The sequence below is a fragment of the Acomys russatus genome, chromosome 18 (genome assembly GCF_903995435.1).
Source record: "Acomys russatus chromosome 18, mAcoRus1.1, whole genome shotgun sequence".
Taxonomy (NCBI): Eukaryota; Metazoa; Chordata; class Mammalia; order Rodentia; family Muridae; genus Acomys; species Acomys russatus.
This window is the reverse complement of record NC_067154.1, coordinates 57,274,175-57,300,139: the sequence shown is the minus strand read 5'-3', so window position 1 is coordinate 57,300,139 and position 25,965 is coordinate 57,274,175. Positions and strand designations below refer to the sequence as shown.

General features: G+C 39.3%; 1 protein-coding gene across 2 annotated transcripts in view; it reads right to left on the bottom strand.

The window, feature by feature from the left end:
- Positions 1–25,965, bottom strand: part of Gpc6 (glypican 6) — a 1,044,456-nt gene that overhangs the window by 500,875 nt on the left and 517,616 nt on the right. For both annotated transcript variants that reach the window (XM_051160960.1, XM_051160961.1), the window contains exon 3: positions 12,814–13,205. In XM_051160960.1, coding sequence (XP_051016917.1) covers positions 12,814–13,205 — 392 coding nt within the window. The remainder of the gene's footprint in view (positions 1–12,813; positions 13,206–25,965) is intronic.

The following is a 25,965-nucleotide window of genomic DNA, read 5'->3' as shown; positions in this document are numbered from 1 at the left end:
AGGCTTGTCAACCTGTTGCAGTGACCGCCATTTCCAGTGTAGTTTTAAAGTAGCCAAGCACTCCATCCACGTTTCATTAATGAATAAGCAATACACCTCTAGGGACTGAAACAAGGACAGTGGTGGAGTCAAAATGATTCCTGACAAAGGTGGTCTTGGGTTTTTCAAGTAAAGGCGAGAGTGTGCATATGCTTGGGAGCCACAGCTTGGGAAGGCAACAGCTCGGGCATGTAGCAACCACCATTTAGATTTTGTCACATTAATGAGAAAATGGAAAATATAAATTGGGTGTACTAATAGAAGAAAATGACTTTTTGAGATGCTGCCATGTGGTATGTGCTGCTTTGCTCTACCAAGTACATTTTTCAGTAGGTACAGAGTACTCAAGAGAAAGCAAGAGCCATGAAGTCTAAAGTAAGGATTGAGTGGGAACTGGGGACGGCACACACACACACACACACACACACACACACACACACACACACACACACACACACACACACAGAGGCTGTGGACTACTTGTGTGCTGGAAATACTCTGACACACCTGCAGTCTATGGCATATATTTTTGACTCCGCGCTGACAAGCTGAGGGGAAATTCCAGTGTACAGCTAAATTGTGAGGCAGTGACATTCAATTGACTTGACCTCTAAAATTGTGTCAAAATTGTGTTTTAAAAAACTGCTTACTTAATGTTCTGGATTCTCTTGAGGAAAGTGATCTTAAATACCACAATAAATAGGTTTATATATCCTAAGTTAATTTGGTGAATACAATTATAAAATAAGTCTACCGTCAGCTCTCTAGCAGTGTAGAAGTCTGAGCTTGCAGTAATTTGTATATGTCCCAAGCAACTTGCCACAGTCATATGATCGTCCAGCAGCCAACCATGACTTGCAGAGCAGGACTGGCATTGAACATCCTAAGAGGCTCATTTCAAAAATCCACAAGAATCTCTGAAAAATCACAAGATACCTATTATAGTGGTAGGCATTTGGGCGAATCATTAACTTTGTCAAGAAACAATACTAATCTATAGAAATTAGTCATGGGACCTGGAGTGCTTCAGCCTGGTAAGAGATCACCTCTGTGACTGCTAGAAAGCTCATTGAGTCAGTCCCTGCTCTCCACACAACTGTGGAGAATGTCCTGTCCATTGGCTAGATCTGAGTAGGGGTTCAACATTTACTACTTATATTGCACTTGGTTGGTGCAGACCACTTCTCTTTGGTGGGGAGGCCTGGTGGCACTCAGAGGAAGGATAAGAAGGCTACCAAGAAGAGACTTGATAGGCTGTGACCATATGGTGGGGGAGGAGGTCCCTTTTGTCACAGACCTAGGCAAGGGGAATAGGGTAAAAGAGGGAAGAAGGGAGGAACAGGAAAATACAAGTGAGTGGATAACAATTTAGTTGTAATCTGAATAAATAAATTAAATAAATTTTTTTAAAGGAAGCTTATTGGGAACTAGAAGCCCTAGAGAGCCCCTCCCTCTGCAGCCTTACTTCCCTACTTCCTGGTTTGCTACTGACAGGCCCACTGACACTTGCCAGCTGCTATACTAATTAGTCTCTTTGCACTCACCAGGGCAGGTTGAAAATCACAGAGTAATCCATCTGTGATGATCTGGAACCTTCCAGGTGCTTATCACATTTAGAAACCCCAGCAACATTACATACATGGCCTCCAAGGCTCTGGTGATGACAAATCTTTCAATTAGGAAAAAAAACTATGTTTCTTATATTATAATTTGAATCAGGGACAAAAATGTGTTAAGGAAAGACAAACTACTTCTCTTTTTTTTCTTTATAACCAGGAGAACTTTCAGGACAATTAGTTATTTGATTAGACTTTTTTGGCTGAGTTCCCACATTTTTGTTATCTTAAGTAATAGTATAGTGTATTAAGTTTTTGTCTCTGTTCTGTACATTTCATTAGATATTAACCATGAATGGCTCCTGAGCTGTGGCATGTGGCTCATCCAAAGTGAGACCTGTTGTACAACTACATACTGGAAAACAATTAAGTGTTTAGTTACTGTAATGAGAAAAGACAGGGAATCAATAATTCAGGGGCTGTTATGTGAAAAGGCCTCACTTTATATAAAAAACAGGTACCTTCACCTCTCTTTGGACACAAATTAGTCTTTTGATTATTTTAATTTGTTGACAAGTACCTTCAAGAGCCTATGTACAAAGACTAAATATTAAGCTGTTAACTTTCAGTTTATACTTTTAAAGATTTATTTATTTTTATTTTATGAGTGTTTTCATACATATAGGTATATGAAGCACACACATGCAGGTTCTCAGAGGCCAGAGGAGGACATCAAATGCCCTGAAACTGGAGTCACAGCTGTTTGTGAGTGCTTCTTGTGGTGCTGGGAACCAAACTGGGATGCACTGAAGAACAGCAAGTGCTCTTAACCACTGAACCGTCTCTCTAATTTATGATGTTTTCTAAAAGTTAAGATGCATATATCAAACTATACTGTTATATACATGTCAATGCTTTTAGGAAATTGAATTAAATAAAACATCATTAATTTTTTACACTAAGCATTCTAGTTTGTAGCATTCCTGAAAGTAGGGAAGTTTATGTTCAAAGAACATCTTTCTTGTTGGCAAGGCAAGGATAAATTGTAGCAATGGGACCATGTCACTGCAAATCTGAACTATCAGCTAGCCAATGAGACTAGAACCCCAGCTATCTATCTTGTAGGACTCACACAAGGGCAAGATGGCAGGGTATGAAAAATCCTCACCAGAGGCTGGAAATACTCCTTGTGAGCGTCATTCACATTAGAAGGGAGGTGCGTTGGTACTGACTTTTATGAAGACACATGAGGCCCAGCCACTAAGACCTGTATCTACAGAAGTGAACTTCTAGAAGGGCCACAAATATAAGGACGATCTTTGGGAGGCATTAAAGCAGCAGGATTCTTGCCTGGTGGCACCATCAGGAAGAAACAGACTTTGCTTAGGTATTTATTTGTTGTCACTTGATTAAGGAATAATGTTTGCTCATGTTGGTGGCTAACACAAAGCTTTAAAAAGACTTATAAAGCCAAAGACTGGGGGTCAAATAATAGCTACTACTGAAATTCACTGAGAGTATTCTTGAAACAAAGCAGACACAACCATGTTGAATGCTTTGAATGGCCTTAACGCCACAAACTCTATGTCCTCTCCCAAAATATGGCCTCATTTGGTTTTCATGTCTTAAATTTTGCCAAAGGAAGAGGTACAGAAGGAGAATTATCTATTATGAACAAATGGCCAATAATTAGAATAGATGAAAACAAACAATGATTTCATGATCAGGGCAAGTACACAGTGGTCAAACCTCTATCATCAGACTGGGTTATGGATGTTCAAAAAAGTTGGGTTCAAACCAAACATTCACACACCCCCGCTTTTTGCTGGGTGGTCACACACCCCAGGTTTTTCAAATGTTCCAAATGTAGAAATCACATTTTATATCAGTTTTCCAATTTTAAAATATTGTTTAAAATCTTAAAGAAGCCATGCCAGGTAAAATATGTCCATGGGCCAGATTAGAATAAAGTTTACCCACTGCAATTTGGTTTATACCCGAATGTTTGACCTGTTGAACAATATTCTTTTGGATCTCTATTAAGGCATTCTTCTCTTGTTGACATTTCTTTCTCCATTTTCTCCCTCCATATATTTTCTTAAGTCATGGTGTTATAGTATAAAGAAATTAATCAATAAATTTCTGAAACACATAAAAAATGACATAAGTAGCTCCTGTTTGCCATGACATTTGAAATGCAAAGTTGAGGCAAGATCATAATATACATACAGACATAGATATGAAGATACAGGCACACAGACACACTCACATGCACCACAGATACACAGTGCACACAGACTTCACACCACACATACCCTGATACAGACACACCACAGACACACCACAACACACATCCCCCACACTTACTACACTTGCTTACTTTTCTTAGTATGAATACAAGGGATTCCAACATGTGGCAGTTCCCTTTGAAGAGGGATTGCCTGTTTGGGTGGCTCAACAAGGCTTGGCCATCTTTTTAGGCTCTTGGAGTCATGGTCACAATACAAATGATATACTAGAGGCAAATAATCAATTATAAAATCTCTAAGGAATATTGTTTCGTTAAAGAAATACCACTAGCATATGAGATGTGCAGAGTAGTTCAAAAGGAAGACAATATTAAACACCTCACATGACTTAGTAATGTAAAATTACACATAGGCTCACTAGAGTCAAGCTCTGGCTACTAGTCAGGAGCAGGAGGTAGCTCAGTAGGCACTGCCTCTTGTGTTAGCTTTGGTTGTCATCCTTAGACTACAAAGATGAATAGACACTCATCTCCGCACAGTGCCTACACAGGGGATTGATTTACTCTTCTTTTGCATTCTGTATTTTCAAACTAACAATCTTGTTTAGTGAACACATATTGATTTAGTAAGAAAAAATAAAGGAAAATGTACAAAACTGTGTTTCTGATGACCAATGAAAAATTAACTATCGAGTTGATGTGGGTTAGAGTGACAATTATGTTTAAATTGCCTTTGTGATTCAGAGGCGTAATTGCACATTTGAGTGGGAAGAATCTATGCCATTTCGTTAGCTCTTTTGGACCCATAATCATAATACAAATGATAGACAATAAATGGATGAAGACAGAGGACTCAGAATGAAGCAGAAAGTTTAACAAGTTATTAAAGATTTCATATATCAGGCTGTTGCTGAGGGAAAAGAAGCTATATCTTTAACATTAAAAGAAAGGTGCAAGAATAAAAAAAAAAAAATCTTTCAACATGGATTCTCTTTGTATTTGAGCCAAAATGTCAGAGTACATTTTTCTCCAATCCAAAATAGATACTTGAAATGTTTTATGGAAATAATATCATAAGTACTTTATTTAGTTATCTTCTGTCTACAAATGGGGCAGGATATCATAGAGTTCGTCCTTTCAGTGAAACTCTTTATTGCAAGATTTTTTTTCCTGGCCCACTGCTAATTTGAACGACAAAATCCTCAGAAGGAGAGTGTGGAGAGGTCTGCAAAGGCTTACTTCTCTGCTATTTTTTACAGGACAATAAAATCAAGTTCTTCTCAATAAACATTGTTAGTTTTCACTAAAATACATCAAGATAAATGTTGACTTATAGTCTAATATATTTTTAGTATGTGAAGGTATTTTTTTTTTACAAAGCCAAGAGAAAAAAATTAAAGTTTTAACACAACATTATTTATAAATGAACATATTTCTTTATGGAAAGACATATTTGTATCTACTATGAGAATGGTATGTGAAATGTTTTTATAATTACTATGTTTATTAAAGTTTAAAATGTTCAATGGATGAGTGTTCATTACTTTCTGGATTTCACATAAAATGAACAAAGGAGATATCTGACTTTGTCAGATATTATAAATGAGAGAGGAAGAAAATTCCATACACAGTCCACTGTACACTGCCGAGTATTAGACATCATGATGGCATTTTTTGACATGTAGCTCATCCTGCAAGGGTAAAATGAATTCAAAATTTCTGTTTATGCAACACACTTAAATGTCATCTGGTGTTATCTTGGAGTCTCTATTGATTTTGGCTATAGTTTTACTTCCATCTGAATGTCAAGGTCACCATTATCCTATTACCGACACTCTGAACTGTCCATTTCACTCTTGGCTATCCCAGTTAGACACAAGAAAATGCAGACTTTCAACATCGTTGAGATGACTACAGTAGTCTAAGCATAGAGAATTGATCCATTCTGTTTGTGCAGAATATCGACCAGGTTAAAGAGGTATAATGTCCATACACAAAAAGGAAAACCTATACATGTCACCACGAAGATGAGAGAGTTGACCCATTCACTCTTCCCCGTGAGTAAAATGCTGAAAATGGATTCTGTAGGAAGAATGGTACCCATTTTAATTGAATTATAATGGTGATATAATGTGAAAAGAAAATAACCCAATTCAAACATAGTTATTAAGACCAGTCATAGGTCAAAAAAGAATGGGAAGGAAGGACACACAAGTATCTCTGAGTGGACTGGAAGCTATGCCTTCTTTTTCCATCCTTGACTCTATTAACTCAGTCACTTATCAATTTTATATCTCCTAGGCTAGACATCTTAAAATTAGTAAGGGGTTTAAATGATCTTAGCAGAAGCAATCAAGTCCTTTTAATCAAGATCCCTCTTTTCTCTTACTTCTCTAGACTCCAGAGTGGCTTTCCCATTTGCCATTAGTACTCACAGGAGGAGAATTTGATTTCTCATGACACCTAGAATTCTTCTTCTTTTGTGATTTACAGAGTGAATCCAGAACCTGGGACATCAGTACATCATAGTTTTCAAAAAACTACTTTAAGAAACAGTTTCTTAGTACTTATGACACTGTTTTGAGAAAAGGTCTTTGGGAACTGAGTTTCCAAACTTGCTGTGTAGATAAGATTGAGCTTGAACTCCTGAGCCTTCCAGCTTCAACATGCCGAGTGTGAGACTACATACTGCACCTATGTCTCCTTACTATTTTATTCTGAAATATATGTTAACCATCCTTAAAGTACCTTCCAAATATAATATCCACAAGCCATCATATGACCTTGAGGATAAAATCCTTACATTGCCTTAAAAGTTGAAATGGAAGAGGAATAGATCTGGGGGAAAGGGAATGTTGGGTGGCACAGGGAGGGGTGGAGGGAACATTGGGGGGCACAGGGAGGGGTAGAGGGAATGTTGGGGGTACAGGGAGGGGTGGAGGGAACGTTGGGGGCACAGGAAGAGGTGGTGGGAATGTTGGGGGCACAGGGAGGGGTGGAGGGAGGAGTGGAGGGAGGAGTGGAGGGAGGGGAAACTGCGGTAGGGATATAATGCAAGAGAGTAGAATGTTTTTTAAAGTTGCAAACAGAAAGAATATAATTTCTGAAAACATATACTTCCTCACAGCCATTATGCAGTCATAAAATTATAAATGTTTACAGTGTGCGTGATGCACAGAACAATTAATGAGCAGAAAAAAAGATATCTGTAAATCTTCATTCAGGCCATATGAAGAATGGCATCTAATAATAATTCACAGGGCTTCTGTAGCCTACATGAAGCATTTTTTATGCATAGACAATAGTTTAGTTTTATAATTAAGCTTAGTTGTTTAGGGGTTGAGATGTTTTTAGGTCTAGATAGATGTTTGAAGTTCACAATGATGAGATATGATAGATATCGATTTACATTCAGAATTTTAGACTTACCAAGATAGGTAAGATGTTTTCTTCAAGGTCGCCAAATACAAATAGCCAAAACACTATGAATGTAACATTTATATAACTCCTGATTCACGGTTCTTCTTACTGTAGGTAGTTTATTGTATATATGTGTAATAATATAAATGTATATGTAAAAATATTTAATAAAATTGTAATATATAATTTCAAAAGCTGCACCCATTCTTTCTAGCACTATGTGAAAGTGAGGTTTTAATTGCTCCAAATGCATAACGATGGATTACAGAAGAGAGTGCAGAAAGCACGGATGAACTATGAAAAGTCTTCATCCATTCCAGCCCTTTTTGTGGTCCCTTTCATTTCTAGAAAATCAACTCGAATCAAAACATCACCACAGAGGGAAGGAAACAAATAACTCACAAGATAGGTACCACAGGTGTTCCTATTTTATAGCTTAAAATGTCGAAACTGCAAATATTAAAACGGAACACAATTTCCCCCATAAATATAACACACAGTCCTTCTTCCAGAATGGTTTTCCACTGTGATCAGAGAGGGCCTGACGTGGAGGTGTTTACTGTGGTAGATGATCTGTTTCCGAGTCTTCAAATCTAAAGACATCAGCATGTGAGGAAATACAGGCAGGATAAAAGCTCTTCTAGCCACACTTGCCTTTCACAGCGAAGGAAGAAAGACTAGACAGACAGACGACAGTGTTTGTCAATGCTGCAGGTACAGTGTGGGTCTCAGCCCTGCTCCTGGCTCAGTCTTTATAAAATAAATCAGTGCTGTGGCTTGCACAGCTGCCGTGACTGCTACCTATTGAAGTTGTGTGTGTGTGTGGCGAGGGGAAGGGCAGAGTACTAGGGGTGGGTACTCTTCCTAGAGCAATATTCAGTTTTATTTACTCATTTTCTTTGAGATTATTTCTCACGAGCCTGGAACTCATCAACTAGGTTAGGCTGGTCAGTTAGTGAGCCCCACAGGACCCCTGCCTCTCACTACATGTTTAAGTACTGACATTGCAGGCTTGTGTCACCATACATGTGTCCCGCCCCCCTCTGTGTGGTAGGGGGGAGCATGGAGCAGACTTCTGCGGATTGAACACGAAGGTCCTTAAACTTGTAAATACTTTACTAAGTGGCTTACATGCCTGGCTAGGATATTACTTTTATTTTTAAAAAGCGAGGAAAAGTCACATATTCTTGTCTATAAATGGCATCATAGTGGACAAGGCAGGACACCAGAGTATTGTTTGCCTCTGTGGTGACTGATAGAAACTTCATGTAGGCAGACACCCAGTGAAGATCTCTTTAGGAGACCCTGCCTGATGTACAGTCTTCCTGATAAGTCTTTAGAGTAGCTGTTAGCACTTGTGTTTCTGCTCAATGATGGGTATACATAAAGGATAAAAACCACAATTTTGTCCAGTAGAATGATGAAAAAATAGACTACACACACTGATTTAATCAGGTAAATACTATACTATTAAAACTGATCTGTACATTTAATTTTTGAACTTTGCCTGCTATATTATTCAACATAATGTAGAAAGAGTTAGCAAGTCAAAGAGGGGAGAAGGGAGAATTCACACCTACATACTGAGCTCACTGACTGTACCCACAGAATTCACACCTACATACTGAGCTCACTGAATGTACCCACAGAATTCACACCTACATACTGAGCTCACTGACTGTACCCACAGGTAAAGAGTCAGTACTGGACACCTGGTAAAGAACTTCTCACAGTACTTTCTTTGAATAACTTTACACATACGTCACACATGTAGATACCCATCTGCCCCGCCCCAAATATAGCATCCAGATGAAAAATAGTTAGCAATAACTTTAAAAGCCCCGGTGTATCTTTGCTTGACTGGATGATACACCATCATTCATACCATTATGTGCCTTTCTTTTTCAGTGTGAAGTTTCTGAGCTCATACATTCATTTAGTTTTTTTTTTTTTTTTTAACTCTCCTGAAGATTAGTATTGCTGAGCTTCACAGTGTTTGAGCTTTGTATAAATTCTATGTCGTCTTTGGCGATCTGAGTATTTTCTCTTTGAGTTAAAGTTGGTGAGCTCCACACAGTGAGTATGGTGTCGCTCATGTGCATCTGTGCTCTACATTACTTCATAGTGTGCAGAGATCATTATTCATGTGGTATGGTAGGGGCGCTTCAGATGTCACTAGTTGCAGGTTTGTTCTAGGGGAGAGCGGCTGTTACAGGGTATGGGTGCAGTCAACCAGACAGTGGTTTCAATTGGCTTAGCTAAAGTCATGGTATTACACTCACTCTAGAAAAGCACGAAAGACTCGGACACTCCCTGTCTTGACAACTCTTGGCATACTACAAAGTGCTCCTCCATACAGAAACCTCCCTAGCTCCCTGATGATAGCTGTTCACCTCAGCACCATGTGAAGCTTCATCTAGACCTTCGGCTGTATTACAAATAGATTCTCCCCATTTTAAGGCCAGAAGAAGCATCACTTGTCCCCATAAAATGGCAAGCGCTCGTTTAAAAGAAATACTTCTGTTGAGGCCCACAAATTAATCTTCCACTTTAAAAAAAGGAATTTCACTATGATGTTCTGTCAAAACATTTGCCTCATACTGTTGTGTTTTGCCAAAGAAGTACATTTCCCAGTCAAAACAATTAATTAGAAACTATCAATGATTCCTTCCAAGACTTAAGATGTCACTGAAAATAAAATGAGACACTGGAGGGAACAGATTCCCAAAACACAGTGACGAGAGTCGATGATGCCACCTGTGAACTTTGCCTGAATCTTGAAACTTCTGCCACCACTGAGCCAACTGCAAATCTTCCCATTAGCAGAGCATGTGGAAACTTCAGATTTACAGCGGGCTTAAACTCCACACTCAATTCTTCCTTCACTTCTCAATATCATTAACCTTTATAACACTTTTCTCTTGGTCTACAAAGCAGTCATAAAGAAATCACAGAACTAGCGGATGCATTTCTAACCTACTGCAGTTTATCTGGAAAGTATGAGGCAAAAAAAAAAAAAGTGAAAATTCCTATCTTTGAGACATAGATTATTTAATGAAAATCGCTCAGTTTCTTTGAAGTGAAGCGCTGTCTTTCTTTTATAGGCACAACTGTCACCTACCTTCCTACCCACGTGGCTACACCACTCTCTTGTCTTTTATCTCCGAAACTCAGAGGTCAGATGCCAAAGATCTGTATAGATTAGTTACATCTTCAGTTATTTTACCTATAATACACTCCAAACCTCTGTAGTTGTTGCTTAGAGTGAAAAAAAAATGGTTTTGTAAGATACAACCCTCATGAATTCTTGAAAAATTTAAAGATAATTTTCTTTTTTAAAGATTTATTTATTCATTTATTACGTACACAGTGCTCTGCCTGCATGTACACCTGCGCACCAGAAGAGGGCACCAGATCTCATTATAGATGGTTGTGAGCCACCATGTGGTTGCTGGGAAATGAACTCAGGATCTTTGGAGGAGCAGTCAATGCCCTTAACCTCTGAGACTTCTTTTCAGCCCCCTGAAGATAACTTTCTACTCATAGTTGGCCCCTGATGTACTTCATCATAAAGAGGGACATGTTAGAATGTGGTAAACTGAGGCCAGAGAGCACAACACTCTGTGAAAGAGCAGGAAAGAATCCTGGGAAGTTGTTAATGCCAACCTCTGAGAAACAAGTGCAAACAGTCACTAGGCTCCCTCCTCTGTGGCTCCTTAGAGATTTTACAGGAAAACATAGTTTCTCATCCACTTGGAACTATTCCAGATTGTGACATATGAGTCCAAATGTTACTTACATTCAGGCATGATCAACACAAGCAACCCGAATTCACACACACATTGATTCACGCTTCTTACTTCATCCTTCGCAAATGCACATTTCATCCTTCAACAGGGGTGTCAGCCTCTGCCACTGCAGTTTCCTTTAACTTATTGAATTATAGCTTAATTAAATTTATTTCTTAAAGCAAGGTATATCTTCGCTGTGGCACATAGGACATCATTTGTATTTGTATACTTCCTCATACTTTATAGACTGTCTTGCCATTCTACCTCACTGCTTGCTTATTAAACAACTTCTAAGGAACTGGTTGTTCAACAGGTCACACATTGTTGGTACCCAGTAAAAAAGCATTGCATTAAACACACCTTGTTATATGACCTTTATATCACTACCTTCCTTGTTAATAACACTTTAAAAGTGTGTTTTACAAAATGCTTCTGTATGCTGTAACTTTTTAGAAACTTTTTTTTTTTCAAGACTGGGTTTCTCTATGTATCCTTGGCTGTCCTATACTCACTTTGTAGACCAGGCTGGCCTCAAACTTACAGAGATCTGCTTGCCTCTGCCCCTCAAGTGCATGGATTACATGTCTGGCAGAAGCTGATACTTTTATGAGAAGGGATTACTATAAAAACTTCAAGTTATTCCCCAGAGAAGTGTTTTTAAGAATGTAGACTACACATCTTTATGCCAAGATTTAGATAATGAGATAAGAAGAAAAAAATAAAGAAAGAAAAAAGGAAGAGGAGGGAAGGAAGAACAACAACAAAATTTAGGGTAGTACCAATAGGAAAAAAATGTCTGTGGCTCTTCAGCACAGACCTGTAATAAAAAAATACTGTTTGGCAATAATTCTGTATAAATATGACCTACTTTAGGAGACGTAATACTAGGCTCCTTTTATATATTTTTCTCTTTACTTCTTATATAAATCATCTTTTAGGCTATTTGTAGGACTGACCTCATAAATGGGCAGGCCCACCTCATAAAGGCAGTTAAATGTCAAGGCAGAGCTTAAACAAACACAGATATGCTCCACAAAGGAAAAATTCAATGTTGAAAGCCAGCGGCCCAGAATGATCCCTGCATTAAAGGTTTACAGACAGTTTCCTCAAGGAAAGGCCCCAAAGTAGATTAGTGATTTATCTTTTTCGTAAGTCCAATATAGCACACAGCATGGACTTACAAAGACAACGGATGGCCCAAGGGACAACCCGGCAGAACCTACACTTTGTATCCATCAGTCCCCTGAATGTGCTTGGCTCCCACCTGTGCCAGGCAAGGGCTCCACTTTCACCATTGAGGAGCTCTACCACACTGATGAAGAAGAGATGGGCAGTGCCCCTGTGCTGTCCCTACCTTCAGCACCATTGGAGACCTTCTCCTTCCTTCACTGGGGGACTAGAACGTGACTGGAATCTTCCTTAAGTATTTATCATCTCCCAAACTTTGATGTGGTGATGCTAAGTGGACGCCGTCTTGCTTTAACAGTGTTACTAATGAAAACTCGCTACATTGCTGATAAATATCTACATTAATTATCAAGCCATATAGAATGGCTTGAAATTTCTTTTGTTCTACAGAGGAAAAAAAATAAGAACTAAGCTTGGGCCTGTACCTTATGCCTTTAAGAGCAGAGACCACTGGGAATGAGAATTTTTGCCTTAATTTGTTTATAAACATTACTATTACTATTATTAACATTATTGTTATTTTAAGGAAAGCAGAAAGACCGAATAAGATAGACAGCTCGCCGTCATTTACCTTGGAAACTCGGTTGGCGACTTCTCTGCCCACTGTCAGGCCTTGGACGAAGGTGCGAGCAGCAATGAAGGCGCGCGTGACCTGGATCTTCAGTTTCCGTTGGACGTCTCCAAATGGCTTCAGCTGGTCCGTGTACTTGCTCACACACTCCAGGTAGTCCTCGCTGAAGTGGTATTGGGGGTTTATCAGCTGGAACATGCGCTCCAGGAGCCGAGCCCAGAAGTCATTGAGCATCTCTTCCAGGTTGACGTTGCCCCCTGTATAGTACCTCTTCAGCTCGGTGAAGAGGTCCTGAAAGACCTCCGAGTTCTGCATGTACAGCATCCCGTAGGTCCGGACGAACATGTCATTTAAGGACTTTTCTGCATTTTCCAGCAGCTCACGGAAAAATTCTGGAGAGCAAATAAAAAAGCAGTCATAAGTGGATTCTCTGTGGAAAGCCTAAGATCATGACTTACCTTAACCGTAACTACTTCCTGTTTTCTTTTTTTAGTGGCACTGAGACTCGAATCTAGACCCTCACACATGCTGAGCAAGTGTTCTACCACTGTGCTCAAAGTACAACATACACACTTTTAATGCACAGCTGTAAGAAAAAACCATCCTATGATGAAGTCATTAGTAGACCATTGAGGGCAATGAACTTGATTGCATACGTTATTTCCTACTAGACAAAGAAATCCTAAGACCCAATGATGTTGAGTTTAAAATGCATCGGTTTATATCAGGAGATTAATGCTTTTCTAAAAATAGTTCAATTATTTTTTCAAGTATTATTAAATTTTAGAAAATCTTACAGAAACTCAAGTCAAAATAAAGTGCAAACATAATGGGCAAAGGCTCGTCATTAATGAAATAGCAAATGAATACTAATCAACATATTTCCTCACTTTTTTTCACAAACTGGGTACAGTGGTAGGTTTTAATTAACTTAGACTTCCTGTACTTGGAAAAGGTGTGCTGAAACTGATGAAACATTTGGAATCTCTCTGATTCCTGTCAACGAAGTCAACTAACAATGTAGGCTCAATTTTCTTAACAAATATATTTTATTACGAACTTATTAACCGAGAGTACCTCACTTATAACCCGACTAACCTAAACAAGAGGAAAAGAAGATTCAAGAATACAATAACAAAACCGCAAGGATATCAGTTCCAAGGAATGATTCTCCTGGCGTAATCAGCAGGATTTCTTCTGCTGGAACCTGGAGCAACCAGAACCTGGAAGCTCAGCAGGAGCCGGAGCCCCAAAGCCTTCCTGCGAGCAGTTCTCTCTAGGAGCATCTCGAAGTGCAGAGATGAACAGCCAAAACTATCTCCCAACTCCAAAGGCACCGCCTCTTGTGTTTGGCTCCCATTTATACCTCCTCTCAGCATTTGGTCAAGGATATTTTTCAGCTGCTTAATTACCAATCTCCCTCACATGGTGGTACGACTTCTAAGGGGATAAACATCACCTGTTCTCTCACAAGTCTTTTTCTCATGCCCCACTTGTGATCTAAACAAAAACCATGTTTATCTCTCCTTCATAACAACGTCCAGAAACTCATGCAATTAAATCATTTAATGATGAAGCTATGAAGAACCTAACTTAGGTGATATTAATGAACAGCAAAGCCATGGGACAGCTTAGGCTATCGGTATAAACGTAAACCATCATTTTATAGAGTTTGAGCAAAATATTGACAGCTTGGCTTTCTGATTTGGAGTTTTTAAATGAAAATTGTATATTGACAGAGGGATTCTTCCTTCCCCCTTGTGGGTCTTTGTAAATGTATGGGTACACTCAGCCTAAGACAGAAATTACAGGTAGTAGAGGCAGCCGGCACTGCTGGGGTTCTTTCAGGCTAAGTCGGGAGGCCCTTCATGCTCGCCAGAGATTCATAAACCCAGGAGTCATTCCACACATGTGCTCCTGCGGAACGTGCCTCTGAGAGCTTCATCCCACGTTCAGAGTGTCGATTGGGTGAGAGAGGGCTGAGATAAGAAGGCCCTCTCTGTTCATCAGTTCATGCTTCCAACAGCATCTCATGTCTTTCTGCAGGCACCGACGCAGGCCCACAGATGTCGAGGGCTCCGAGTAGAAACTCAAAAACAGCTCTTCCTTGGGAGCCTTGGGTAACTCTTTTCCAAGCCCAGAAGGACAAGATGGTGAATTGTCCTCTGCGCAATCTCTAGGACTAATTAGATTCTGTGCCCCCCCGCCCCCCCAGAAGTTGGAGGACTCGGTATTTGAGTCTAAACTTCCAATCAGACTTGTATGGAATCAAACATCTTCTGTATGATTAATTCACGTTCATCCTGATCATGATTATTTTATGCTGTTTTCAAACAACGCCAAAGCCACTGAGGTTACAGAGGGCTACTGATGGCTTTCATGGAGAAAGAATGCCTTTCTTGTATTGGTATTTATATTTTATAAATGTTTACTATTTACAAATACGCATAACTGGGAAACTACTTCCTGGCCATACAAGCATTAGCCAAGAATGATGATTATAATAGATTTTTTTTCAATTTAAAGATTTTAAAAAGAGTTAATTTTCTTTAATTGGTAATATATCTCTCATAGTTTTTCTTTTTTCACAGATGTATCAAAATTTAAGAGATTATTTAGTCTTCATGGCTAACTTAACCTGTGTAATTTTTCTTTAAGCCAGAAAATATATTTTTCCCTAAAAGTAAAATTAATTTACATATTATTAAACCTCTGTAATTGAAAAATAGATGGAAATATTAATATTCCTTTTTTGATTAGGACATATTAGATTATGAATTGAATATCACACTCACAAATGTATACAATGGTCTATTAATAAAAAAATTAAAAATGTTTAATAATAAGGAAATAGAAACCACCCTGATTTAATGACTATGCACCATACACATGTATCAAATTATCACAGTACCCATGAATTTCTACAATTAAAAATCTTAGAAAAAGAAACACAGGACTGGAAAGAGAAAACACGAATGGAAGTGGAAATCACAAGTGGAAAGTCACTGAATTGCAAAATCCTAACATAATGAGACTGGAATATGTATTTAATCCTGAGCTATGAACAGCTTATTCATTTGTCCCTTCCATATGTCAATTATTTTTTTGTTGGAATCTGGAATTAAAGCTTAATTTGTGGAACACAGAGTAGTGCCTTCTGCAATATATTGTTAGTAATCAATAATGCGGTGTAGACAGAGAGACAGAAACACAGACAGACAGACAAATAGTGCTGGATCATCCAACCAGACTTGGAGTATCCTGACCTAAGATGACAGAGTATTTACCTGTAGAGTTGGAATTTGTGTTTTCCTGTTATGAAGGCTGATGACGCCCCTAAGGCATTCTTCTGTTCTAACAGGGGAGTGTTGACATAGTGGGGACAAACCCACTTTGAAGGTGAGTGGATAAAAACATGGCCTTCTTGTTCTGTCTTATGATGCATTTTCTTATGTCTAAATTATTGTTCATTGTTGAGTACAGAAACCAAGATACTGTAATTTAATCTATATGGCTCAAGATACATTTTATTGGGCCACGTTTGGCAGTACATGACTATTATCTCAGCATTTGGAAAGTTTAGGAAGACGGACCATGAGTTCAAGGCCAGTCTGTGCTACTTCACAAAAGTTCCCCTTGGTCAAAGTCACTGCATGGTTTACTAGCCTTATGGTCTAAGTTAACATTTGATTTGGAGACACACCAAGACATTACTATTACAACATTAGGGTACATAAATTTTAGGTTTGATACAAATAAGGATCTAAGCTAAGGAAGCAAAACTAATGGTTACCAAATGAGCACCCACATTTCATCTTCCTCAGGCCCGGAGACTTCTACCTTTTGAAGGGTGACTCTGAACTAAAGACTTACGCTTGGGTCATATTTGTTTCTCAGCCGACCAAACAAAGTTGAGATTTGAAAGACAGTTATCTGATCCATTTTGCTGATGAAAATATTATGTTCTAACACATCAAAGAAAGTAAAATTCAGGAGAAATAAAAGAAAAAGTGACCTCACTGTAAACCTTTGTTTAATAGGAAAAGGCAAAGTGCATACCTGAGAAAAGACTCCAGTCAACAAAAATTCTCATCTATGAGACACAGTTTGTCTGAACAAAATGCTATTTGATTTTGTCTTCCCTAATCACAAACTATACATCAAAGTTGGCTGCTCGGGGCTGAGGAAATCTTTACAGGTGCACAAAAGAACTTCCCCTGCTGGCATTAGCCTTGGAGGACTCTATTCACCTACAGGGGAGAGCTCCATGCAGACATCCGCTTTCTTCAGGGCAGGTTGACACGTCAGAGAAGTCTTGTAGATAACAGCTGCCACTCTTCCAAAAGCAAGACTATAACATGTGGCTTACTGATTCAGAAGCCACATAAGGAGCAAAAAAATCAACTTCTGGGTGCCTAAGAGTGCCCCAAGTACACATCAGGAAAATTTCAAATGAAATACCCAAGTGGATGACTGAAGGGAAATTCCCATGCAGGACTAAAGGGGAAAGAAGGCGAGCGTAGGCATCCTGACAACTGTAGGACACAGTGGAATCAAGCCCAAAAGGTGGCATTATATAACACTTCTGAGGATAGGCATAGCCTGTGTAAGGCAGCTTGGAGACCATGCAGATGGGATGAAGCGCAGTATGACATAATTTCCTTTCTATTCCTACATTCCCAGATAGGCTTTTTTGTTTAGTTTTGTCATTTTGAGATAGGATCTCATATAGTCTTGGTTGGCCTCAAACTTCCAACAGTCTTTTCTTGGTACCTCAGGTGCTGGAATACATATGTGTGCCTTCACACCTGGCACCACATGTGCTAGACTACAGGTGTGTACCTTCACAGCTGGTACCACAGGTACTAGACTACAGGTGTGTACTTCACAGCTGGTACCACAGGTGCTAGACTACAGGTGTGTACTTCACAGCTGGTACCACAGGTGCTAGAGTACAGGTGTGTACTTCACAGCTGGTACCACAGGTGCTAGACTACAGGTGTGCATCTTCACAGCTGGTACCACAGGTGCTAGACTACAGGTGTGCATCTTCACAGCTGGTACCACAGGTGCTAGACTACAGGTGGTACCTTACTGGTACCTCAAGTACTAAATTATAGGTGTGTACCTTTACACCTGGTTACTTATACTTAAGAAAGCTGTGTGGTGGGCCAGCAAGATGGCTCACCAGACAAAGAAACCTGGTCCACTAAGCCCGATGACTTGATCTTGATCCTCAGGATCTACATTATAGAAGGAGACAAGCAGCTTGGTATATATACATGTACAATCCTGCATAAACACACACATATACACACACACGCAGAGAGAGAGAGAGACAGAGAGAGAGAGGGAGAGACAGAGAGAGAGAGAGAGAGACAGAGAGAGAGACAGAGAGAGAGAGAATTAAAAATAAAGATATGAATATAAAAATTAAAAGAAATGTTTTCAGATGACGGTGTGAACTTACATTATTCACACCATTGTTGCCACTGATTGTAGAAATCAAACTGTGAAAATGGTGTCATCACTGACAGCTGTAGTTGCACATGACTACAGATTCCAGGACAGCAGAGGAGAGGCTGACCCTGTATCTTTTCCTTAATTTTGTGTCTTCCACTCCTTTCCTCTAAGATTACAAGAAGTCGGACTTTAGCCATAGAATGGTTTAGATGAGGAACTGTCTTGGAGGATCGAGTGGTTCAGGAAGTGAAGCCCTGTAACGGCTGTGAGTCACACACAGCGCAGTCCCCACCTATCTCCTCCATGACTTCTTCCAGCTTCAGTCAATTAAAGTGCCCTTCCTTATTCCACAGCTGTGAGTCAGCTTTCAAAATAGTTCTTCTTTCAGAAAAATCGCTTTCTTACACTATAAGCTGATTTTTTACCAAGAAAAAGTTGATTCAATTAGTTGTGTTAATGAAGGAAAACCTGTATCTGTGGTGTATTTTGAAGGCAAAGAAACAAACAAAAATGATTCTGAAATTGGCCATGGGCTTCCCCCGTCCAGGGGCTGTGATCTTGTAGTAAATGCAAAGACTGTGTCATTGCTTAGGGCTTGAAGACCACAGGCAGTGCCGCCTTTGTGGAGTACTTCAGAGCTGGATCTACGTGTGGACTGCAGCTGTCTCAAGCTCAGCACTATTAAACTCAGTTCTTCTTTCCTGGCACCATAGGCTGCAGTTACATCACCGCCTTCTACTGGCTGGTGCCAGGAGCACAGATTTCCAACAAGAATGCCTAGAGTGTCCTCTGGGGAGCACAGTCACTCTCCCTGCCTTAACTATACCTGCTTGGGCTAAGCACATCTCAAGTCACTGTCATCCATGTCATTGTCATCTGTGGGCTTATGTTTAGTAAAACCACAGTCTGCCTGCATACGTGTGAGTGGTTCCAGCACACCACCATAGTGTGAACTTAGGAACTCCTAAGCAGCCTCACACATGACTGTCTTGCACAGACACAATTATCCCATTGTGTGGAAAATGGCCGTGAACTGAAGAAAGTCTCTTTGGAGTTTTGATTTCATATTGGTGTCTCAAATAAGTACAACTCTGTTATTATTTAGCTCTTTGCAATAAAGTTAAAAAGGCGAGCATATGAGGGGAGGAAGGAAGATCTGCTTGGAATATATATATTTTTCTTAAACGTCATTCATACTTTGTAAAAGTGTAGAACTTCAGAGTGCATTTTTAAAAATTATGGGGTTGAAATTATACACAAAGGAGAAATTAGAATCTATAATTATTGAGAGACAAGGCATGTGTATAAGTTTATTGCTGATTTGTTACTTCTGTGTCCCCAGCTCACATTTCTTTTACTCTGTATACATTTATTTCTGCATATTCATAAATTAAACTAATTATATTATAACAAGGATCATAACTTAGCTCTTTCTAGCAGTTAATCGAAGGCTAGGTGATGTCAAAAGCTACAGAATACAATATTAAAAATCTCTATGGAGAAGACCTAGAATCTCCTGCTTAGATACAGCCAATGAGATCAGTCTCCATGTGGGTGCCCTAATATGGGGATCAGGGGCTACCTCTGACATAGACTCTGTTGCTTGCTAATTGGTCACTTCCCCCCTGGTGGGGTGACCTTGTAAGGCCACAGAGGAAGAGGATGCAGGTAGTCCTGATGAGACTTGATAGGCTAGGGTCAGATGATAGGGGAGGTCTCTCCTCACTAAGGACTAGGGGACAGGGGTAGGGGGAAGAGGGAGGAGGGAGAGTGAGACAGGGAAGAGATGAGAGGGGCTACATTTGGGTTGTAAACTGAGCACATTAATAAAATGTTTGGAGGATTTCTGTTTTTAAAGTCGTTCCCAACTCACCACTCATAGGACAAACTCCGTTCAAATGGAAACAAGAGAACAAAATGTATGCATTTACCTTTTCTCTCTGTCTCTTGCAAGAGTTTGGGTCAGTGCATGAGGAATATCACGAGACACAAGACCTGGGAAATGGCTTTATCCCCAGTCAGATTTTCACAGCGTCATCAGAACAATTAATGGGAAGTATTATAAATCCCTATGTGATTCATAAAATCAAATTTCAAGATGCATTCTAAAGTGGTACATGAATTACAGACCAAATGATTCCACTCTCTCTCTCTCTCTCTCTCTCTCTCTCTGTGTGCGCGTATGTGTGTGTGTGTGTGTGTGTGTGTGTGTGTGTGTGTGTGCATGTGTGTAACTTCTGCCTCTAATACTAATTAGTTGATGTGGGTAGTTGGAACTGGGGAGCATGCTTAAAATCTCTAGGATTCTATTTTCCTCAAATACTTCACATCAATTAGAAGAGAGAATCAAACATAAAACCCAAGCTTTTTGCTAGAGTAAGAAACAGCGATTGGCTTAAGAAGGGATGCTAAAATATCTAACAAAAATGCGTCTCACTTTATGATAGATGTAAACATACATCATTTTATAACAGTGCACACATTGTCGATAATATATATTCAGAGGGATGTATTTACATATTCCTGGTACATTACATATAAACCCTATCTTTATTCTCTGATGATATCAGAGTCTTGTGACACTTGCTAACTAGCTTAATACTGGTTAATACTGGTTTTAATTTAGGAAAATGTGATGTCATTAGAAGAATGGATGCTTATATTCTTTGTTCCAACTAAGGAGATTCACAAGGATGAGGTCCTAACTCTGCTAAGCGTGTCAAAGTCAAGGCAAAGGCATGCGAGAAAGCATGGGTACCACTAGCAAAGTTCATCTATGCAACTGGACAATGAGAGAGAGAGAGAGAGAGAGAGAGAGAGAGAGAGAGAGAGAGAGGAGAGAGGAGAGGAGAGAGAGAGAGAGAGAGAGAGAGAGAGAGAGAGAGAGAGAGATATTCTACTTCCTAAATAAATTTCTAACAAAAGAATTATTAATTATTCCTATTACAAGTAACAAAAATGACCAGGCCATGGAAATTTAGGTATATCACTGTCCTAACTCAGTGTTCCCTGAGGGACATTTGTCATTTACATAAAGGGGACCAGGCGTTATCTTGAACAGCACAGGTCCCTGGAGACTATATTACGCCTATGCTTACTGCAACTCTGGATAGCAGCGAATGTGCTACAGACACAGCTGAGCATCACCCAGCTGTCTCAACAAGAATAAATTAATAAAAAAAAAAGAAAAAAACATTTAGTAATAGTATAATTGTATGCTAATTTATTATTAAGGACATCAATTAATGCACAACTAACATTATAATAATACATATTTAATGCATTACTCAGGTCAACTTAACTCTACCATTTTATGTTTTCCTAATTTGTCTAATCGACTAGACTTTTCCATGAAGACATCTTTAATGATAAATCATCAGTTTACGACTATAAGTGTTCATTAAACCTAGTCAATACCTTGCACCAAAGTCCCTCAATTTATTACCATTAATGTACAGTCAGCAGAAAGACTTAACGGCAGACAGTTTTTCAGAACCTAGTGTGGATACAGGACCATCTGACAAGGGCAGATTTGTGATAACAAAGCAAGAAATTGTTGACTAGAATTCAGATTCTATGAGGTGAAACATTTTCTATACTCAGTGAGCTTTCCCACAGTCGGGGGATAGATGCTTATATCTAGGCAGGCTATTTTTCCCGAAGACATCTTTAAAGTAAGCAAGACTGATTAGTGCCTTTGTGTTCTCCAGGTGGTATAGACAAACTCTTAATTCCCACAATCATGAATTAAATTTGAAATTTGCTGACAGTTTCTGCCCAAAGCAAACAATTGTTCTGAGCCAAGGCAGGCACTTCTCTGTCCCCCCAGGCACTGCAGGAAACCAGAAGACACGTTCTTGGTTCATTTGCATCATTATATTCTTTCAGCTTTGTTCCACAGGTACCCTTTAGGTCCTGCCCACGAGTCAGCTTCATTTTTCTCCTAAGGAAGGCACTCATCACAGCTCTGGATTGCACGCCTAAAGAAGTATAATATTAAAGTGACTTAGCACTTTTTCCTGTTTGTTTTTCTCAACTGAAAGAAGTGATTAAATTTCCAAGTGAAGGTGGTAGTTATATGTAGAGTGATCCATTCTCTACTATGTATTTGGAGGGTCACACACCTAATTCTTTCCACAGTCACCATGCTTTGTTCACCCGACACTGCACCATCAAAACCACCAAGAGCGAGCCATGTGACATGGGAGTAAGCTCACTGTTCATGTCAATCCAGAGACATGGATTTGGGATTGTGGACATGGGGCACTGAGCTTGCGTCCTCTGTCACCTTTTCCTTCATACAATTTTCAACTTCTACTTTCCTCTGGAATCATTTTTACAGGGTTGGAGAGGCAGCTCCATGGTCAAGAGCACTTGCTGCTCCCTGCAGAAGACCTGAATGCAGCTCCCAGCACCTGCATCAGACAGCTGGGACTGCTTGTAACTCCAGCTCTGAGGTACCTGCCAACCTCTCTGGTCTCCACAGCTCCTCACACACATATGGCAGGGTCTCCACAGGCACAGGCACAGGCACAGCCACATACACATAAATAAATTCTTAAAAAGAGGTACCAGTTGATCAGCTCTGATGACATATGCACACAAATGACATTGCATGCACTGAACAAGTTTTATTAATGAATTTATATGTGTGTATATATATATGTTCATATATATGTAGAATATGAAAGAAAAAGATGATGGAAATTTTAAAGAGAACAAACAACCATGGTGGAGACAGCTCCTATGTTTTTCCAAACTTTGATTTTGATCAATGCACAAGGGAGATTGCATGGGCTGAGAAGATGTGATGATGAACACACACACACACACACACACACACACACACACACACACACACACACACCACAGCACAGAAGCCATAGGGTACCAAGAGGCCATGACCGGTCATGCCCTTCTCATTGTCCTGTAATTCCTTAGCGACAGATGCATCCCAAGTACCCTCCACCTTCATCACTGACGATCGAGTGGCAGAGTGATTCAAGACCAAGGGAAGCACTGGAAGAGGAAGAACAGGATGTGACAGTCTCTGGGCTAATTAATAGCCAAGGAAGAAAGACAAGGCATGACCCAGTGTAAGCAGGGCAGTGCTTAAGCACATAAGACAGAAAGTAGAAGCTAAAGACTCTGGGGAAGGCTGAGCTGTACAGGCACAAGGATGCACAAAGTATTGTATTAATGGGCTTAACTTGAAGCCAAAATTGTATGATATTCTCGCAGGTTCATCTGAAACTAGGATAACTAAGAGGTGGAATTTTTTTGCTTTACTTAACAGAGGTCTAAATGAAGGAGACCACACACAGACAACTGTAAGAGTTTTCAGAGCACTGATAGTTTGCTTTCCCAAATAAAGGTTCTCAAATTGATGGCACCACAAGCCAATACAAAACACCCATTAATATAGTCATCTCAGATGAAAGCCTTAGATGCAAATGCTTATAAACCTGGGATCCTTGCTCGGTTTCTTCGTGGAGATTTTGGTGGAAAGTTGATGATCACGATGAGTAGTTGTTACAATGTTTACATAAACAACACCCTAACATTGGCAGTACCAACAGCAGGGGTGCCGACAATGGGGGCACCAACAGTAGAGCAAATCCAACGCCTAACACTCTAACACTCACCTCACTTACAACGACTTTGAACCTGTTGGGGAGGACTTGGCAAGAGCACAGTCCCAGGTCTGATCTGTAGCCCTTAATTTTATCATCAGCAAGTGGCCAGCCTAATATGCACAGATGTCTCAACTCAAAGGCAGTTGGCAATGTTTTGATGAATACACAGACCATAGAAATCCAGATTCATGGCAAAATGGACTAAGACATGAATTATTATCTAAGAGCCAACAAACCACAAGGTTTGTGGTTGCCCTAATTATGTTTAAAACTTTTTACATTTGTTTTACCAGTAATTTTCACAGATTTTCTTACAGCCATTATAAAATTACTATACTTTTGATAATGTACTTACAGCATTTGCTCCCTTCCCTTCTGACATTCTATCAAATTCGTTGCATCTATTTGATTAAGTGTTGCTATATACATGTGTGAATACACACACATAAAGGCAAGCAGCTCAGTCTGCATAGCGCTACTTTTATGTACATTTTTGGAGCTGATCATTTAGTGTGAGGTAACCAATTGGTGAGATCTTCCCTTGGGAAGATTCTCTTTTCCACTCTGCATTATTAAGTCACCGCAGTTTGTGCAAGGTTAAGATCTTATGCTCTTTTAAAGAAATTATTAAAGTCAGATTGGGAATTACAGGTTTGTGATAAAGTGCTTGCCTGTATGTGAGAAGCCCTGGGTTCAATTTCCAGCACCCAGGGAAAACATTAAAAAACAAATAATCATTATGTTCACGGTTTTATGATGACTGTTTTCCTTATAAAATCAAATATATCTAAAATAGAAATCATCCTCTTTAAGAATGAATTTCATCAAAATAGATTGTATGCATGTATAAAATTAAAGAAGTAATAAAACTATTATACTAAAAATAAAAGGCAATTAATGAGCTCCAGGAAGTTCCTCAGTATTAAATACTTGCCTCTTATTTTTCTATTATTTTTAAGTCAAATTAAATCTTAAAAAGAGACAGGTTGATTTTAATCTACTGGTAAATATTTAATATATGAATATACTTCACATATATTTTAATTTCTGAGTTACATATATTATTGTGTTTATAAAAGGAACCAAAGCTATCCGTGTGATTTTTACGAAGATATACACTGCGTGAAATAATTAAGAAAATTCTGTTTAGGGAGGAATTATTTTAAAAGATTTGCAAAGCTATTTTCAAAAGGCAGTCTTTAGGATTTGGTTGCTTTGGTTGAACTGACAAAGAATCTGTCCTGGTCAATGCGACCCCCACCCCACTCCCCTCCACTTTGGGCTTGCAGGTGGTAAATCTTCCTTTTCTGGCTTCAGCCCTGCATCCGGTTATCATTGAGGGCAGACATCACCTCACACTCTAATCTTGCTCTGATGGATAGAATACTAACCTTCCACAAGATTAGAGACACAAGGTGCTCTCCAGATAATAAAATTCAATGGGTGTATTTCAAAGGGCAGCCCAATCTTGCTTCTGTTCATGGGTCAGTTGACAGATCCTTTGCCAAAGCAGATTTCCGTCTCTTTCCAAGTCAGGTTCTGGCTCAGTGTGCCACGGATGTCAAATGACAGGGAGCCCAAAGTGTGCAGTTCCAAAGTAGCAGTGGGAAAGGGTGAGAGTAACACGATTTTAGTGTGTGTGACTGAACTCTACTGCACACTACTTTAAACTGGCCCAACTATGTCCAACAGGTAAATCAGAGCTGACTATGATGGAGCTATCCAGCTAGCTTGTGTTATGATCCATAAATATACAAGTATTTAGAAATTTCAAATGAAAACATAGCAACGAACGTCGATAACTGCAGGCCGGAGTGTGAAGAACACGTGCTTAAAGGCAGCCTATGCACCATATCACAACCAGCTCTTGAAACCAACAGCAGACCTACACAAATGAAAGAGGAAACTTTTATTTGAAGTAAATGATGACTGAAAATCAAATTTAGGAGTGAAGACATGTCTTTAAAAAAATACTAGGTTGATATTAGCTTAAGATTGTTCTATAACTATATCAAAGAATATTAGATAATGACAAGTCAAAAAAAATGTACTG